This window comes from Drosophila sulfurigaster, chromosome X (assembly GCF_023558435.1).
Source record: "Drosophila sulfurigaster albostrigata strain 15112-1811.04 chromosome X, ASM2355843v2, whole genome shotgun sequence".
Taxonomy (NCBI): domain Eukaryota; kingdom Metazoa; phylum Arthropoda; class Insecta; order Diptera; family Drosophilidae; genus Drosophila; species Drosophila sulfurigaster.
The window spans coordinates 22,036,407-22,055,381 of record NC_084885.1 but is presented as its reverse complement, the minus strand read 5'-3'; the positions used below and the strand labels follow the sequence as shown (position 1 = coordinate 22,055,381).

Sequence of the window (18,975 nt, the reverse complement as noted above, 5' to 3'; positions counted from 1 at the left end):
TACGATGAAGTAAATGTAAAGCAAGCTAAGTTCAGATATGGAAAAGAAGATTCATAATAATAAAAGAGATGATAGAAAAGGAATTAAGAAATGCATCTAGATAAAAATGATGCAATAACTTATTAATTTATTGAGTTTATAAATTTTCCTAGCTAAACTAAATAAGCACAAGCGTATATTTGATTTTGAAATTGCATTATTAATATTCTATTCTTTTCTCCATCCCAGCTGCTCACATTGGCGTGGGCATCTCTGGTCAGGAGGGACTGCAGGCGGTGCTATCGAGCGACTATGCGATCGCACAGTTTTGTTATCTGGAGCGTTTGCTGCTGGTCCACGGTCGCTGGTCGTATTATCGCATGTGCAAATTTCTGCGCTACTTTTTCTACAAGAACTTTGCATTTACGCTCTGCCACTGTTGGTATTCGCTCTTCTGTGGCTTCAGTGCGCAGGTGAGTATTCAAAGTGATGTGTAAAGCAGGCCAACATAATAGAATTTATTCGAAAACATGTTGTGTTTTAACGAAATGTTTGTCGTTGGTGGTTGTGTTCGGTTCGACATTCCATGTTTGATTTTGTGTTCGAAGAGAATATAAATGATTCTGTCTTCGTTGTGTTCGAATCAAAATGTTCACCAATGGATGGCAATGCTCGCACGAACATCATTTGTAAATAATTTTTCTTGAGACTGATACCCGTTGATATTTGCGAGAAATGTTTGCAAATGGAATTCATGCTCGACAACATGTTCTCGAACAAATTCTATCGTGGATGGCCTGCTTAAACGATGTGTATTCTAATATGAATATGTATTTTCAGACCGTTTTCGATCCGATGTTCATATCGGTGTATAATCTGTTCTACACATCGCTGCCGGTGTTGGCGCTGGGCGTCTTCGAGCAGGACGTGTCGGACAAGAACAGCGTCGAGTATCCGCGTTTGTATACGCCGGGTCTCAAGAGCGAACTGTTCAACATACGCGAGTTCATCTACAGCGTACTCCATGGCGCCTTCACATCGCTCATTCTGTTTCTTATACCGTATGGCGTCTATAAGGATGGCGTCTCCCACAATGGCTACATACTCTCAGATCACATGACGCTCGGCGCCGTTGTTGCCACCATTCTCATTGTCGACAACACAGCTCAGGCAAGTTTTTTCTAGCGTTTCTACTTCATTTACATATTTGTTGTTAACCTGTTTGCATTGCAGATTGCTTTATACACTTCGTACTGGACGATTGTGAATCATGTGACCATATGGGGCAGTCTCATCTGGTACTTTGTGCTCGATTATTTCTACAACTATGTCATCGGTGGACCGTACGTAGGGTCGCTCACGCAGGCCATCAAGGATGTCTCCTTCTGGGTGACGATGCTGATCACTGTCGTCATGCTGATGGCGCCCGTACTCGCCTACAAGTTCTATCTGCTAGACGTCCATCCCAGCTTGTCCGACAAGGTGAGCGCTTATGCTTAGTTTGGTGTTAAGCTGAGACTTTGCTTTGCTTTACTTTACGGTTTTAGATTTTTATGTTTTATTTCTTATTGTATGAATTTTCATTACCAACTACTTTAATACTTATACTAAGTTACTGATCAATTCTTTCTTGCTTGGCAGATCCGTCAAAAGTCGCTGAAGAAGATGCATTCGCGGGTCTCAAGCGATGTGCGTCGCACGCCTTCGTCGCGGCGCGGTCGTCGTTCCGTTCGCTCTGGCTACGCCTTTGCCCATCAGGTGAGCGATCCCTCTCTCCATCTTTTAGTTCTTTACTCACATCTCTCTTTCTGTCTATTTGCAGGAGGGCTTTGGCCGGCTGATCACGTCGGGCAAGATAATGCACAAGCTGCCGCAGGACTTTGCGTTTCCGCTCGGTTTGGGCACCAAGAAGACGCAGGCGCTGCACAACAACATTGGCTCGGCTGATGGCAAGCAGGCGCCACCTGGCGGCGGTCCGAATCACCATCATCATCCGCATCATCATCACAATAACAGTCACAATCACAGTCAAGGCAACAACATCAACAATAATAACAACAACACGAACCTGCGACACAATCAAAACAATCAGCAACAAATTCACTCGTCCATGGCGGACATCCGGGGCGATGGGCGTGGCAGCGGGGATACACGACGCAGCAGCGATGCCGGCACCGATGACATGAGTCCTCGAGCACCTTGTCAGGATTTGGATACGATTAATCTGTAGGCGAATCGATAACTACGATAACTTAACAAAGGAAACACCAAAAATCATAGTAAGCAAAGTAAAAGCAAAGCAAACTTGTAACGATTTTAAGTTAGAACAACAAACAAACAATAACAACAACAAATGTATTAGCTTTACCGACTACTTTAGTACTTATACTAAGTGTTTAAGTGTGCGTGTGTGTGAATGTGAATCCGTTTCCTTCATTCCGACTCTCATTTCCATGCGTTATGCAATGCGCTGCGTATTTCCACACTCTTACCACCGCCTTCTGCCACGCCCCCACCCCCCACTGCCCACCTCTATAAGATTTTTAGTCAGTTAGTTAGTTAGTCGGTTGTCTTAGGCTTCAGTTTTGTAGCATTAACTAAAAGTATTTCATGTATTTGCATGTGATTAATGTGATTTATTTTTTAAGTTTTCATAGTTTGACACTTTTTTTTTTTTTTGTTATTGCTCGTTTAAGATTGGGTATTACATGGTTGTTTTCTCTGGTTGTAGTCTCAAATATACCAAAAAGAAAATCAAATTTAATCAAAGTAGCGTATTATAATCGTAACAATATGCAGCAATAGTCTAGAAATAATTTCTTATTGTGAATTTGCGAATTTTAGATATACACTTAAAGATTATTGAGCGATAGTTTTAGCGATAGTATGCACGATAGTTGTGTGCTTGTTGGGCTGCATTTAAGTGGCGCCCACTCGCTCTCTCTCTCTCCCTCCCTACCTCTGTTCATCATACTCTCTCTCTTTCTCACTCTCTTTATCTATTTCCCTCTTTGTCTTTGTGTGCATGCTTGTGCGTGATTGTGCCTAGCTTAAGTTGCAAACTAAAACAGAACCATTGAGAAACTGAAAGTGTACTTAAATCATTGTTAAATGTCGTGCTGTGTTTTCAACAAAAACAAAAAACAAAACTAAAGAAAGGGAATTGAAAGAGCGATGAAGATTCGCGCAGAACGTGGAAGAACGTTAATCTTAAGCTTAAGCTAAACTTAACCTAAAGAAAAACAGGCCAATTGAACTTACGATATAAGCTGTAATCTCTAGTTAACTAACTGTTAGTAGATAAATGCCACACAGTCATACAACACACACACACACACCACATACACACTCAATGCACTTACACTTACACACCGCTCCCCCTTAACTTGTGTGTTCTTCTCCCCAAATCAATCAACAGAAGGTCAACCAAATGAATTCTGAAAGTTCCCAAATCAAAGTTTCACAATCTCTATCCGTACACCTATATCTGTGTGTGTGTGCGTATGTGTGTGTGTATAACTTAATTGCTTTTGCAACACACACAACAAATATTCAAGCAAAACAAAAAAAAGATGAGAAAATCAAAAGGTATTATATGCTGAGGTTAATCGAGATGTATTCTAGAAGAGAGCGGAAAACAATTGGGCTGTGGCTTAACGAAATGCGAAAGGAACTTACATACATCTATTTATATTTAACATATGCTAGCTATAAGGTATTACGATCATATAGGTATTTTTGATGCGGAACGAAACTTACTTTAAACCAAAATTATCAAAACTTGGTCAATTCGCTATTTAGAGCATATTTTTTGCATGTTATTATCGATACAGTTGATGAAATATAGTACATATATTTGTTGAATCTATTTCATATTTGAACGTGTGTGACCTACTTATGTCTGTGTGTGTGCATGTGTGTGTGTGTGTTCAAAAGTATTTTTTTTTTTTGTAAACTAAAAAATTAGTGGATTACAAATCTATTTTAAGCAAACATTTTAAATGATTAATAAATGCGAACTATTTTCAAAGATCTTTTTGTTTTTTTATTATGAATATTTTTCGTTAATCAAATTGGGTTTCAATCGATAGAGCAAGCTCTTCTGATTACAAAAAGTTTGCTCCCGGCAAAATCTTCCTGGATTTGCCAGAGATATAGCTAACAAACTTTCTAATTTTAAATTAGCGCGCACAGTTCACTGCAAAAATACTCACTTTCGTGTAGCATACCTTGAGGGTGCGTCGTTTCAAAATTCAGTAGAAAGGTAGGACGATAGATGGCGCTAATGCAAAATTTAATTCTAGCATCGGGCAATAGATGGGGTAACAAAATAAGCAAGCGTTTGCTTGCTGTTGATTTCTGTTCGCCTGGTATTTTACTTGCTGAGCTGGCAACTTTTAGCCGTTCACGGCAAATCCAAGCGACCAACAAGTTGGCAACAACTACATGAAGTGACGAGCAACGGATTTATGTAAGTTTCTGTCGGTTAGTTCTTAATCTTAAATTTCAAATTGGCGCGCTAGACCCACTAGAAAAAAAAATTATTTTTTGGAGCATACTTTGAGGGTGCAACTAGGGCCTTTTTTTTTGAAAATAGGCTATATCTCGGCCATATCCTGTCCGATTCTTAAAGGACATATATTGCTAAGATCGCAAGGACGAACTCCATCGATTGCCATCAAAACACTTGTAATTTTTCAGCCTGGGCGCGAAACGAAAAATGTGAAAATTATAAATTGCAGGATAACTCGGGAATCAGCAGGACGATTTCAATGTCCTTTGGCACTAGGATAGCTCTTATCAAAGGACTTCATTTGACACAGAACCCACAAGGATCAGAGAAGATTTTACCGAGATATCCGCAAATCAAAAATGTAATCTTATCTCGAGTCGGAAAAGGACTTTTGTCCTTTTCAGTGTATCAATAGGTTTCCATACGCAAGAGCTATCCTTGTGCCGAAGGATAAATTTAGATAAATTTTGTAAAATTCATGGATAGCAATCGACAGAACTTGATATCCTGATTACAAAAAGGTAAGTCCTTGCAAGATCCTTAAAAATTTGAATAAAAATATTCTAAACAAATCGATATAATAATAAACAAAAAAAAATTTTTTTTTTAATTTTAACGGATGTTTTTGGCGGTTGCTTGAATTTCGAATTTTGAAATTGGCGCGCTATAGAAAATATTAAATTTTTGTGGCATACTTTGAGGGTGCGCCCAGTTGTCCATCTGCTTGCTGCTAATTTCTGCTCGCCTGGTAATTGATAGATGGTGCAAATTCAAAATTTAATTCCACAATTGGGCAATAGATGGCGTAACTAAATAAGCAAGCGTTTGCTTGCTGTTAATTTATGTTTGCCTGGTATTTTACTTACTGAGTGAGAGTTTTTGACGTTCGACGGTAGCATTGGCTGAGAAACGGTGGAGTTTCTGAAATGCTGGAATTTTGTCTATGAAATAGTTGAATGCCAATCGATTGCACTAGTTACCGTTAAAGTTAGAAGATTTATGGTTACAAAACGAAAACATGTTCCTTACTTATGTTATTTTTTTATTAAGGATATAGCACATCCTTTTCATTACTTACCTTTGCTAACATATTATGCTATTTGTGTTCTCATAAGTCTTTGCTTTTGTGCTTACGCTTTGTTAAAGCGTCGTTTTATTTTTTATTAAATAAATAATTTTAAATTCTTTAGTGCTATAATTAAATATGTTTACGATCATTAAAATAATGTAACAATCGCAGAGTAAATGTTATTTAAAGTGAATATTAAGCTCCACAAATGCTGTCCCGCATTAACAAGACCCCAATGCAATGGCAGAGCATAGAAAACTCAGCGGAGCGTCTAATGGGCCATCGCCACGCAAACCAATTAGCTGATCATTTTGTAATCATCCCGGGGGCACACCTCGCTGTCACTCTTCCTCTCCCTCTCTGTCTCTGTCTCCCGCTTATGCACCTGCCGGATATTTTAAAGCTTCACGTGTCGAACTCGAACTGAAGATGATAAAAAAGAAAAACAGATTAATATCAATTTGATAAGCCCGCTGCTTAAGCTGATAGTTTGCCAAATACCAGTTTTATACACTGCCAAGCGAAAAAGGTAAATGCACTAAATGGGCAAACATAAAAATATGTTATCATCCATCTTTATAGACTGCATTATGAATATATTATTGGGAACCAAGCTGAAGGCCTTTATAGCCAGTGATTTAGTAATAGAGTTAGTATTCATTTTAATTATATCTAAACATTTTAAATTCATAAATAAATAATAAATTTAGAAACAACTGCGCTGTTGATGTGCAGCAAATTATATTTGATTTCATTATGATTTGCACAACCTTCTTGGTAAGTTTTTTGGCAAAAAGAGTTTAACTATTATTATAGTAAATTATCTTGTTGTATGTTTAAAACGGGTTCGTTCGGGTTTTGAGGGTCAGGCTCAATTGTTTAATAATTAAAACATTACATCAAAAAAGTAACTGCAATTAATTGCGTTTTTTGTGAATGTGTCAACTCTGGCACCTCCATGGCCGAAAGCAAACTCTAGGGCAGCGGCAGCGGCAGCGGCAGCCTATGATTAAGTTTATGATTATGATTATAATTATAATTATAATGAGGCATCGCGGCATTCGATTTAGATGGGAGCAGTCGAAAAAAGAGGAGGGAAAAAGAGTCTCGTCTCTCACGTTGCTGAATGATTGGCCAACACAATTATGAATGAATTTGAATTTGGTAAATCAACATAAAGTGTGTTTTAGATTTGAAATCTATAAAACGTATCTTTACGGTGATATAACCGAACTGCAACTGTGTGTGTGTGTGCGTGTGTGAGTGGATGATATATGAGTATGTAAAGCATTTGGAAACTGTCGAAATGCGGAAATCTGTGGCGCGCGAACCAAATGACCAAAAATTGAGAAATGGGCGTAGCTCACTAAAATCGATCGCATCGAACTCTCCGGTTGCCAAATTCAGAGAGTAGATAATTCATACACCAAGAGAAGAAGTGAAGACAGGGGAGAGAGCAGTGGAGGGGGAATTTTTGGAATGCGACATGCGACATTTGATAAGCTAATTCCCATGACGAATCGCTCAAATTTATAATTAAGTTGCTGGTTGGGCAACCGAATTCCAATTCTTCAGTCGGGGGGACGAGTGATGACAAGTAATTGCTGGCAAATTGTATAAGTGATATATGTTTTATTACTTACAAAGTAAAAATGGCATAAGCAATTACTTTCTAATAATAGAATAAGAATTTCATAAAAATGTATTTCCAATTTTACTTTGTAAATTATAAAACATATATCGCTTATAACATTTGTTAAATCAATAATAAATCAAATGACATAATTAAGAGATAATGCAAATACATACATAAAACGATACTAACAAAAAAAATTTATAAATAAAAACAAAACAAAATCAAATTTACATATCGTCCACAGGAAATCATTTTTTAATAAATTCTTGTTATAATTTGTTAAATTTATAATCAATTAATTGTCATAATTAAGATGGTATAAAGACAAACAAAATAATAACAAGAAATAACTTGTATAAATAAAAACAAATCAAAATCTCAACAAAGAATAAAATAAATGAATAAAACAAAAATTAAGTGCATACATATTGTGAAAAAAAAAACAAGAAAAAATCAATTGGGATTTAATAAATATTAGTTCTCCTTTAATTTAAATGATTTAAAAAATATTTTATTGTTATGACTAGAAAAAACAAAAATAAAAAGAATCAAGACTAGTTTCAAAATAATAAATCTGCACAATTAGAATATGAATATTTTGTGTGATATAAGCAATAGTTAAGATTGTATAGAGAACAGAATAAATAACAATATTTGCAAAATATGAATAAAAAAAAGAATATATTTGCAAAGGATTTGGTATAATTCCCAAATATTTTTATAAAACTATTCATTTTATTATCTTATCTTCCCTATATTTTTTTTGGCAATTTGCTTGGTATATTTCATAGAGTAGAAAAATAAAAAAATTTGGAAAGAATTGGTATAATCATTCCCAAATATTTTTTATTATTTTCTGATCTATAAAATATAACGAGAATACCAAAAAAAAAAATGACACCAAAGATAAGATTAAAAAATGTATAGTGTACTAAAGGTTAATTTGGAATATAATTGCCTTGATTATTATTATGTTATTAATAAATGAATCCAAAGTCTACGAAATATAATGCTAATAAGAACTAAAATAAAAATAATATAATGCGATAAGAATGCCAAAAATATAGAAAAGTGAAGATATTGGTTTTATATTGGTTAATTTACATTCTTTTCGTTATATTTTATAAAATAAAAATATTTGGAAATGATGATATGAAATCTTTCGTAAATATTATTTCTACTGTTGCATCAAAAATGCAAGAATTTCAGAAAGATTGAAGAATGCAAATCACTTGATGATTATCATCCTATAAATCCAAATAAATCTAATAAATTGTACACACAAAATAAGCTACGCTAAGTTGTGAGATTAACAAGTGAAACGCTTGAGATGGCGAAATGAAAGAGACGAAGAGGGAAATCGAAAAGGTGGCAAAGCGTATAAATGTTAAATTGCTGGGATCCAAGTTCAAGTTAAGAGGCGGAAAAACGTGAAATGAAGCAATAAAACGAACGAAACGTTAGTATAATGAGCATAATAAACATAATGTAAGTAATTGTTCGGCTTGTCAATTGTTGTAATTGCATAATCACTAATCACAAAGTGATGAATCAATAAATTGAGAATGAGTCGACAACAAAGTCAAGTTGAGTGCGATCCCCACGCAAAAATACAAAATGAAAAACAAAAATCAAAATCGAAATCGAAAAGAAAAGTAAACAAATTCCAAGGAAGTGGAATGCTGGTCATTGATCAACCATAAACCCGAGTGACAAAACTATTTGCAAATGCAACGATGACGGTGGCAGCAACAACAACAACAACAACAGCAACAACAACAAGAGTTGATAACAAAAAGCAACATCGATGTTGAAGCTGAAGTTGAAGTTGCTGAATAGCTGCTTTGACACTGTCTACAAAATACCAAGTGATAAAATGCCAATCGCTTTTAATTTGGCTACAACTCTAGAGAGGGGAGGGAGAGAAGAGAGTGGAGGAGGGGAAATAGGCTAGAGTTAAATATGCGCAACAATGCGCATTAAATAATTTATATAAAAATGCACACACACACTTAAAACTTAACTTAAACAAATTTCAAATCTCTTGTCATGATATAATCGAGCGTCGACTGCGACTGCGACGTCGACGTCGACAGCGACTGCAACAGTCTCTCATCTTAAACTGTGGAACTGAATTGAATTGAAGCAAAATGTTGTGGCAAAAGAAACAAAAAAAAAACATATACCAAGATTGGCTCAATCGACAACTGTTCGAGTTGCTTTCTGTTGCAACAACATCGAAATAATAACATAAACATGAGGGCCACACGCATGCGCCACAACGCCGACTATCAAATAACCTAACAAGCGGATATTTTTAAGGAACTTTTTGTATACGTTTGTGAAAATTTACTAAAAATTATTTGTGTTATCAAAGCTATAATTAAATAAATAAAATCAATATTTAAAAGATTAACAAAGAATTATCTAATGAACTTGAACTATTTCTTTTGCTTAAATTTAGTTAAATTATATTTATTCTCAAATAACATAAATACTTGTACATAAATTACGATACCGAAATCTAAGAATAAATTAAAATATTCAATGGGTATTGTTACCTATTTTTTTAAATCATATAATTAACAAGGAATGTAATAAATATTCTATAAAATTCATTTTTTTTTTTTAATTTTTTGGGTTTTTTTAGATTTGATTTCTAAATTAAGTAACTGAAACATTACTTTATAATAACTCATTTAGGGAAAAACTTATTCGGGCCAAACCTCATACTTCTAGCACAAGGAGGTATTTTTTTTGTTATTTGGGATGCTGTTTTTTTTGGCGCAAGTATTTGTGATAGTAGTGCTAATTTAAATGTGACAGCTGAAAATTTGAAATACAATAATTTGTCTATTGCAATAATGCGTTATAAATCTTTTCTAAACTACATACTTGCAAAAAATAATAATATACTATATTGTACTTATTCGAGGCAAGTTCTTCAGCACTTCGAGCATACCCTACGCACAGCAGTTAGGGTATATCGTACAGTAAGCGTGGACAGCAGCATAACGCTAAAGTTAAAGTTAAAGCTAACGCTCAAATCGATAATCATATGCAAAAAGCCGGTCAATTTGTTGTAAGAGGAACCGAACGAACGAACGACACGGCAAAGCGAAGCAGCGGAGGAGAAGAAAGAGATGAGAGACGGGAAGAGGTGGGGGAGAGGGGGGTTTACTGGGTCGGGGGATTTGGGTCGCTTGGTTCGGAGATGCGTTAATGCTTATGTTATTGTTGCATATTTTGGGATTTCAAACAAACCAGCAAGCAAAACAACAAATACAGGGTGCACTTTATCGTTGTTTTTGCTGTTTGTTACCAAGCACACAATTAATTCATTTTTAATACCCAACAAACTGTGTTTGATTTAACGATTATGCTGCGTACTCAATTAAGTCGACTTTCGAGCATTGAAATTGCTGTTTAATTAAGCTCTTAAACGTTTTCTCAAAAGAGAAAGAACTGATGAACAAATGGTGGTTATTACTGAAGTTGTAAATGTGAAATAAATATGTCATATAAAATTCAATTATTATTATTATTCATATATATTCGATAAATAAAATGAATATGCAAAGGCATTGCAATAAGAAATTGTATTCGTTGTTTCAATAAAAATAATAATAATAATAAAATGAATATGTCTTTGAGTATGTAATGAAAATGAAAGAGAACTCGTGCAGTTAATTTGCTCATCAATTAATGTGCTATCAAAACTGTTTATCAATTACAATCAGTGGTTAATCGACTGCTCGATTTTGTTTATGTAATTTCGCATGCCGTTAAACGTTGTTATTCAATTATCACCCGGCTGCAACACCCTGTACAATGAAATTAGAGAGGTGAGTGGCAAACAGCGGGGGGGGAGGAGGAGGAGCAGCGACAAGAGTTGTTCCAACAAAATTTTTGTGACCATTTCTTACTCTTGTTGTTGTTGTTATTGTTGTTCATTTTTCAAATATTTTAAGTGAATTACAAGAGGCAAACGCCAAAACTCTGTGGCAAAGCCCACGGATGAGAAAAGCTCAACCTGAAGAAGATGACGAAGCTAAACTTGAGGCTGTTCGCTGACCAAGAGAGTAGACTTATGGGAGGGGGAAGAGAGAGGGAACGGGGGAAGCTGAGCAATCGCAGCTAGCAAAGCGCGTGGTTCAGTTCGCTTCGCTTCGTTCGAATGCTACAAATTCCCACTGCCCATTGATATTCGTCATATGCGTATTCCCAACGCGTGTACTATGGGCACAAGTGCACAATGAGCTAGTCATATTAAAAATATGTTATTAGTTGATAACTTGTAAGCTAGGCAAGAGTTTTCCCGAGTTACTGAACTCAATTCAGTTTGATTGCGCTAACGATGATAAATTCATACAAAAAAAGATACTGAACTAAGTTCTTTACAAAAATAATTCCTAACGCAGAGATCAACAATTATTATCTTGAAGGGACACTTGTTGAGTAACAACTTTCAGAAGAAGTGTTCGCTAGGAGGAGTATCCGACTAATAGAGAGCTCCGCTTAAAAAAATGAATAAAAGAAGTGTTTGTCTGGAGAAGTGTCCTTCTAATAAAGGATTTGACTGAAAATATCTCAGGAAAAGTGTTCACCAAGAGAAGTATCCCGCTAAAAGAGGGGACAGCTGAAAATGCTTTAAGAAAAGTTTCGCTAGGAGGCATATCCGGTTAATAGAGGTGTTCGGTAAGGGAGTTACTACTTTACACCGAAGCTCTCATTTTCGATTATCTTAGGAATATCTATTATGGTTTTGTAGGTAATGAAACGTTATGAGAGTGATTTAGGAAATGGTAGACCTTAAATCTTTAGCAAAATAATGTCAAACTCAACAATTATAAATCTAGAATGAAACTAGTTTCTTAAAATTTGAAACAATGAATGCAAAATATAATGAAATCCATATTTAAAACTTTTTTGTTTTCTATACTCTCACTTTTTATACGGATAATTCTCTGGCGTTAATGTAGCGTGTGACTCTATCGAAAATGGAAAAAATCAAAACACAAAACAAAACATATTTTTATTTTAAGTAAAGATGAATCTTGTAGCTTTTGGATTGACACTTTAATTAGAGCTAAGAATGATTTTTAAATTAGTTTTCTGTTTTAAAATTATTGCAAAAATAGACGAATTTCTACGGAAAATAAAAAATGAACGAATTTATATATTTTATCAATCAACAGAAAAATGTTTTAAAATCAATCTTAGCTGTAAATATAGTGCTAATCCAAAGCTATGAGAAGAATCATTACTTATTTTTTAAATTTATGTTTTTTTCACTGTAATTCCGCTAGAGAATTATTCATGTATAATTTAGTGATTGATTAATGTAATAAAAGTTAAATTGGTCAAACGTTTTCAGCAGAAAAGGTGATGCTGATTTTTCCCCTCACTAGATCAATAAATAAATCATTTCTTTTGTGCAACTTACATTTGCCGATTAATATCACAAATATGTGCCTTCGCTCCATAGTACTACATTCACATGCGTATCGCAGCCTCATCATATCTCTTCTCCGTCTCTCCCTTTCGTCTGCTATCTCTGTCTGCTTCTTTGCATCTCTTCATCTCAGCTCCCGCCAAGAGTCTCACGAGGCGACATCGCTGCTGTCGCTTCTGCTGCCATTGCTGCTGCTCCCTCTGCCACTGCCACTGTCGGCGTCGCTGTTGCTGTTGCTGCCTCTGTCGACTGCAATGCGTTGCGTTGAAGCCGGACGCCCGGCGGCCCTTTTCTTAACGGTAATATTGGCGGAAGCCGCATCTATGGCTGCGACTGCTGATGGACGTTGTATAAAAGCTGAGCTCAGTCGGGGAAGTGGCATCATTCGTTGACCAGGAACAGCGCGAAGCACAGCTCAGCGTTTCCACACACAAGAGAGCGAGAGAGATAGAGAGAGAGAGAACACAAAGAGTAAAGCACCATGAAGGTAAGTCCAGCGGGAACGAGCTCCTTTTTTGTGGATTACAATGCTAACGACGATGACGACGATGATGTACTTGCTCTTGCAGATCTTCATTTGTCTGTTGGCCACGCTGTGCGTCTGCAATGCCACATTTCTGTCGCTGCTCGGCGGCGGAGGTGGAGGTGGAGGTGGAGGAGGCGGAGGTGAAACCAAGACCACCTACAATGTCATAGCAACACCTCATGGCGGCGGCGGGGGTGGCGGCGGAGGAGGATCTGCTCATGGTCATGGCTACTCACATGGAGGTCACGGAGGAGGCGGCGGTGGCGGAGGTGGCTCCGCGCAGCTCATCAAGATCATTCTCGAAGATGGCAATGGACAAGGTCACGGACATGGACATGGTCATGGTCACGGACACGGAGGCGGTGGTGCCTCTGCAGGTCACAGCTACGGTCACGGCTATGCCAGCGGTCACAGTCACGGCAGCTACGGCGAACAGGTTTACAAGGTGATCGAACAGCCCGCCGCGTCCGTTGCGCCCACCGCTTACCATGGCGGCTCCTCCGGTGGCTACTCTTATGGCAGCTCATCCTATGCCGCAGGTCATGGCTACGGCAGCGGCTCCTCCCACTCCCACTCCCATTCCCATGGCTCGCATTCCTCTTCAGCCTATCAGCTGAATGCCATTCTCCCGCAAATCATTCAACTTGTGCTCCAGGAAGATGCTTTGGGTCATGGCGGTTCCTCCTCTGGAGGCGGTGGCTATGGAAATGTGGATGCCCTCAATGGACAGCTGATTGATGCCTTCGGCCAGAAGGGCAAAGCAATCATCATGCGTGCGGACAAAGCTCAAGGCGCCTTCTTCAACAGCGGACATGTGGTGCAACGTGGCACCCTCAAGGTGATGCAAGTCCGCGACCAGTCGCAGCAGCAACAGCGTCAGGGAGGAGGCGGTGGCCTCTGGAGTCTCTTTGGCGGCAGCGGCAGCGGCAGCAGCTCGAACTCAGCTGGCGGCAGTGGCTGGAGTCAGGGAGGCGCCTCTTCGGGAGGTTGGAGTCAGGGAGGAAGCTCTTCAGGTGGTTGGAGTCAGGGAGGAAGCTCCTCGGGTGGTTGGAGTCAGGGTGGCGCTTCAGGCGGTGGCTGGAGCCAAGGAGGCAGCTCAGGCGGCGGTGGCTGGAGTCAGGGAGGTAGCTCCGGTTGGTAGAGAAAGACACAGAGAGAGAGAGAGAGAGGGAGACGCTCCTTTCCCCTCCTCTCCCTACTTAGTTAGACCAAATCAATTGTTTTTTTTTTACCATATTTTTTTTACTAGGCTTAAATCATCGCGAAATCATTGTTAAATTATTTGTTAATCAATAAACATAAATATATATTATAAATATTTGAAAAAAAGCGACTATTATAAAACCGTTTTCCTCAGCATCGAAAACAAAAACAATGGGCAAGCTAATTTGGTAACTTGTTGTGGGGGCTGCTGCCAAAAGTTATATCATAAAACTTTCATAGATTGCCCTTGAGACAGCCAAGAAAGAGAGTGAAGAGATAGACCGAAGAGGGGGGAGAGAGGGAAGAGGGAAGAGGGGGAGCATCAGGTAGCGACCGCCTCAAAACCACTTGAGCTCTCTGAGTAGTAGATCCAAATATGGAGATCTCGGGAGATCTCTTTGAGTCAGAGTCGGAGTCAGAGTCAGAGGTGAAACTAGCCGTGACTTCAAATTGATTCCGCATTGTTTTTCGAATTGTGTCGTAGCCAGAGAAGACGCAACAACAACAACAAATCAAAATCTACAACTGACCCAAAGTCGAATGTGAAACTCATTACGTAAAACAATAGTGGAAACCCCTCGACAACTCTTCAAGTTGAGGAAACAGCTGCGAGAATTCGTTATGAAATTGATACTAATTATAAAGAAATTAATGCGATTACCAACTGATGCAAATACATATATTTGTTACACAAATATAATCGACAAAGTTTATTATAAAGCGATTAAACCGAAATTACAATTAAAGCATTCAATATTTTAGAAGCGTTCTAAAGAGTTTGCTGCAACATACCTTAGATTATAAATGCTGAAATTCTTTGCCCCTAAATATTGATTATTAATCTGTTTAATCTCGTGCACTCTTTGTTTTGTTTATTAGAAAGTCACACCCACTTGTGTGACATAACATAGAAATAACATGTCAAATAAAGTGGATTAAAAATAAATGATCAGCAGTTCTCTATCATTGTCACACAATCGAAGTGAGATAATTTATTGAAGTGATTTGCAAATGATTGTTAGCTAGTTAAACAGAATTGACATTAAAGCGCAAAGTGTGTGCGTTTTTAATCGCTTTGGCAACACTAGTAAGTGCATAATTAATCAACACTACGTCAGAAGATAAGCGACTAACGGCAAAGCTATGCACAGAGTGAATTCATGTGAATCTATATCGATTTTAATGATTCTCCCACTCAAATGCGAAACACAATTTCGATAATAAGCACTTAAATAAAAAAAAAATACAATTTCAATAAAAATGAATGGAGACTTGTTTTAACGATTCCAATTCCGGAATGGGCGTCGTATTGAGTAAAAGTTTCATTTGGATTAACCCAAAGTATAAGTATAGATATATATACATATGTATATATTCTCGACTGTCCGATCAAGTTTGAGTTCTTGTTAATTTACCAGATCACATTAAAAATGGAAAGAAATTAATTAAAAGTGCATTTGCATACCCTCGCAAATAAAATGCGAAAGTTAAGCATTGATACAAACTGAGATATATAAAGAAATCGATATTATATAAAAGAGATATAGAAATCGAAATATGATTATGATTATTATGAAACAAAACTTCCGCTTTCAGCCTACACAATAGATGAGAAACACCGAAGACCGAAAAAGTATGCAACACTTCAAGTTGCCGCAACATAATTTAAACAACGCGTTGTTTACTCCGGGCTGAACGACTAGACGATGCCCTGTAAAAACATTTTATGTGCTGAAGACATATTTATGAATTCTAGAAGAAATTTTAAATTGAATTTGAATACAAAACATTTGAAAACAAATAAAGCAATTAGGTATAGAACTAATATACCCAATTTGGTGCAGATATACTCAATACTCAACACTCTCAACAGCTTCAACAATTTAAGACATTTGCAAAAATTTATGATGCCCCATTTATACAGCTTTTATGGGTAGAGGGCATAAAAGTGTCAAACAAAAGAAAACAAAAGCGAAAGAAACAAAAACACCAAACAAATAACATTTATAAAGTTATTGTATTTCTCGATTTTCGATTTTTTCGATCTTCGACTGCTATTTTTTTGTTGTCACCTGTTTGTAAGCAATGAAATCATATGGGGAAGCTTAGCCAAAAAAAGACTAGTTATTATTGTAGTTGGCGGGGGCCAATGGATATTTGCATTTGTGTTGAGTCTATAGATAGATCTCGACACTATTGAAATTATAAAAATAAAAAACCCAAGTCTCGATAAATTTAACCAATGAAAAGAATCAATCAAGAGGCGCTCGATTGGTCTCAGTTTCAGTTTGATTTTCTGACGTTGAAGATGAGCATTTGAGTGCGAATTGTTGTGGATTGTTTGCAGGAACAAGTTCTCATTGTTCTGTTTGAATATTGGTTGCCTCATAAAGCTGCAAATATGGAATTTCAATAATAATGCCAAACATCTAAATCCCTCCCTTTATAATCGACACAAAATACGTATGCGCAATTTACATAACGCCTTTTCAATTCTCATTTGAACAATATTGTTTTTGGTTGCTTGTTTTTATTTTTATTTTTTTTTGTCGATTTTTGAAATGCCGTTCTATTTGTTTGGCTGTCAAGCGCTGCGAGTTTGTTGCTGCTCCAGTTATCGTCGGGGACAAGGTTCTGTCTTGTCTGTCTTTCTGCTGTGGGGTATAAAAACCCAGTGACTGCCAAAGCCAATCAACACAAATCATTCAGTTATCCAATCAACATGAAGGTGAGTTCACAATCACAATCGGATCGCCATCAAAATTCTGATCGCATCTTCGTCCTCAATTCGCAGTTCTTCCTTGCCTGCCTGTTGCTCGCCGCCTGCTTGGCTCTTGGCCAGAGCAGCGCCATCTATGGTCCAAGCTACGCATCGGTTCCCGTTGTCCGTCACGTGCCCGTTGTCCGTCATGTGCCCGTTGTTCGTCATGTGCCCGTCGTTGAGTCCGTTGCCGTGCCCGTTGCCGTCCCCGTCGTCCACCGTCCGGCCGCCTACGTCGCTGGCCCCTCTGTGGTCCGCGTCGGCTCCATCGGTTCCGTCTACGAGTCTCCTCTCGCCTACGGCGGCTGGTTGAAGCAGAAGAAATAAACGCTTCCTCGATCCTCAATCCAATTCAAATTCAACAAACTGGACCTAACTTCGACAAACAAAAAACTCAACGAATAATGTTCTCAAATCAACTATTTTTTTTACATTTTTTTTTTGTGTTATTACAATTCCCGAATAAATCCTAAATCTGTACATTCCTAACTACAAACTCTCGTATTATTTCACAAAAGGATTACTCCAATAACATCTGTAGCAAACATGTGGATATTAACAGCGCTTAAGATTTCTAGAGATCATTTAAGATCGTATACTAAAGTTCCTCGTAAAATATTCGACAACGAATACAAACTTTCTGCTCTTATCAGCAAGGAGACCAAGTCCGTTTATCTACTCTAAACTAGTCAAGCTTCCAACGCCCAAGAATCGTTCAAACAAGAAACGGAGTGAAAATATAACAATCTCTATATAACAATAACTATAGAACAAATTACGAAGCAGCTCTTTTAACTATAGAGCTATTATTTTTTTGTAAAAGGCAATTTTCTTTTCTATTTTAAATGAATAGAAAGAATAACCGGAAGGCCTTTGCAGCCAGAGCTTAAGAAATACATTATTCATTTATTCATTTAAACTATATCTAATAAAAATAAAATGCTAAAATATAAGAACTTTGATAACTTTAATAAATATTTGCATAAAGTAATCATGAGAACATCTTGAATATATTTTGAACTCAAACGTTTGTTCTTTTCGTATAACAACACAGCTATAGAGCAGATGATTTTGTTTTCTTTTATATTTTAAATGCATAAAAAGCAAATATAAAAAAAATAAACCCAACTTAAATGGATATTTTCATTACGTAATCATGAAAATGACTTTAATATATTTTCAGCTCTAATATTTGTTCGTTTTGTAGTCTCATTATTTTGTTTTAAAGCGTCTAGCTTTCAATTTATATATTCTTTGACTTATTCAAACTTGTTTTTAAAATCTTTTTTCTCTTTATTTACTTTATTAAGTTTTTAAATGAAATAAATACATATGTAAAACAAAAACTTTTAAAACTTTTATTCTCTTAACATATTAATATTTAAATGAAATTATGTGACTTTTTTGTTTTAAAACTTTTAATTCATTTATCGAACTTATTAATTTTTAAAATGAAATAGATTTGTAATGCCACTTTTTTGCGATTTTAATTTGTTGCTGTAATGTTTCTTTTTATTAAATATTTTAATTTATAATTTTACTTAAAACAGCTGTTCTAAATAATGAATCTATTAAAACTATCAAATACTTTATTATTACTGATATTTGGAATGACATAAAGAAAGTTAAGACGTGGAAAAATTAAAAGGAGTTGGCAGCCCTGAGCAGTGCAGGAGTTAACAGCAAGTTCCCACAAGAGCTTAATTTTCAATTTTGTCATTTCATAACAAGCAGTTAAAAATGATGTGAAAAAAATACTAGATGAATAGATTTGAAAGTGCAGACTTACATGTGTTCCGCACACATTTTTGATTAACGCTGTTCCACAAAAGC

The 18,975-nt window shown here is 36.7% G+C and overlaps 3 protein-coding genes across 12 annotated transcripts in view; all 3 read left to right on the top strand.

Annotated features, from left to right (window-relative positions):
- Positions 1 to 3,552, top strand: part of LOC133847590 (phospholipid-transporting ATPase ID) — a 38,958-nt gene extending 35,406 nt beyond the window's left edge. For 9 of the 10 annotated variants that reach the window (XM_062282749.1, XM_062282746.1, XM_062282748.1 and 6 more), the window contains 5 exons: positions 229 to 452; positions 820 to 1,149; positions 1,213 to 1,461; positions 1,621 to 1,737; positions 1,802 to 3,552. In XM_062282749.1, the coding sequence (XP_062138733.1) occupies positions 229 to 452; positions 820 to 1,149; positions 1,213 to 1,461; positions 1,621 to 1,737; positions 1,802 to 2,209 (1,328 nt within the window). In that variant the 3' untranslated portion in view covers positions 2,210 to 3,552. The remainder of the gene's footprint in view (positions 1 to 228; positions 453 to 819; positions 1,150 to 1,212; positions 1,462 to 1,620; positions 1,738 to 1,801) is intronic. The other variant, XR_009895176.1, reaches the window with a different exon arrangement.
- A 9,198-nt stretch (positions 3,553 to 12,750) lies between these two features.
- LOC133848101 (uncharacterized) lies at positions 12,751 to 14,460 on the top strand. Its single transcript, XM_062283492.1, has 2 exons — positions 12,751 to 13,139; positions 13,222 to 14,460. Exons 1-2 carry the CDS (start codon positions 13,134 to 13,136, stop codon positions 14,317 to 14,319), a joined length of 1,104 nt encoding a protein of 367 aa, XP_062139476.1. The 5' UTR covers positions 12,751 to 13,133; the 3' UTR covers positions 14,320 to 14,460.
- Positions 14,461 to 16,958: 2,498 nt separating this feature from the next.
- Positions 16,959 to 17,631, top strand: LOC133848104 (uncharacterized). Its single transcript, XM_062283496.1, has 2 exons — positions 16,959 to 17,109; positions 17,176 to 17,631. The coding sequence occupies exons 1-2, from the start codon at positions 17,104 to 17,106 to the stop codon at positions 17,467 to 17,469; spliced, it is 300 nt and encodes a 99-aa protein (XP_062139480.1). The 5' UTR covers positions 16,959 to 17,103; the 3' UTR covers positions 17,470 to 17,631.
- The last annotated feature ends 1,344 nt before the right edge of the window (positions 17,632 to 18,975 follow it).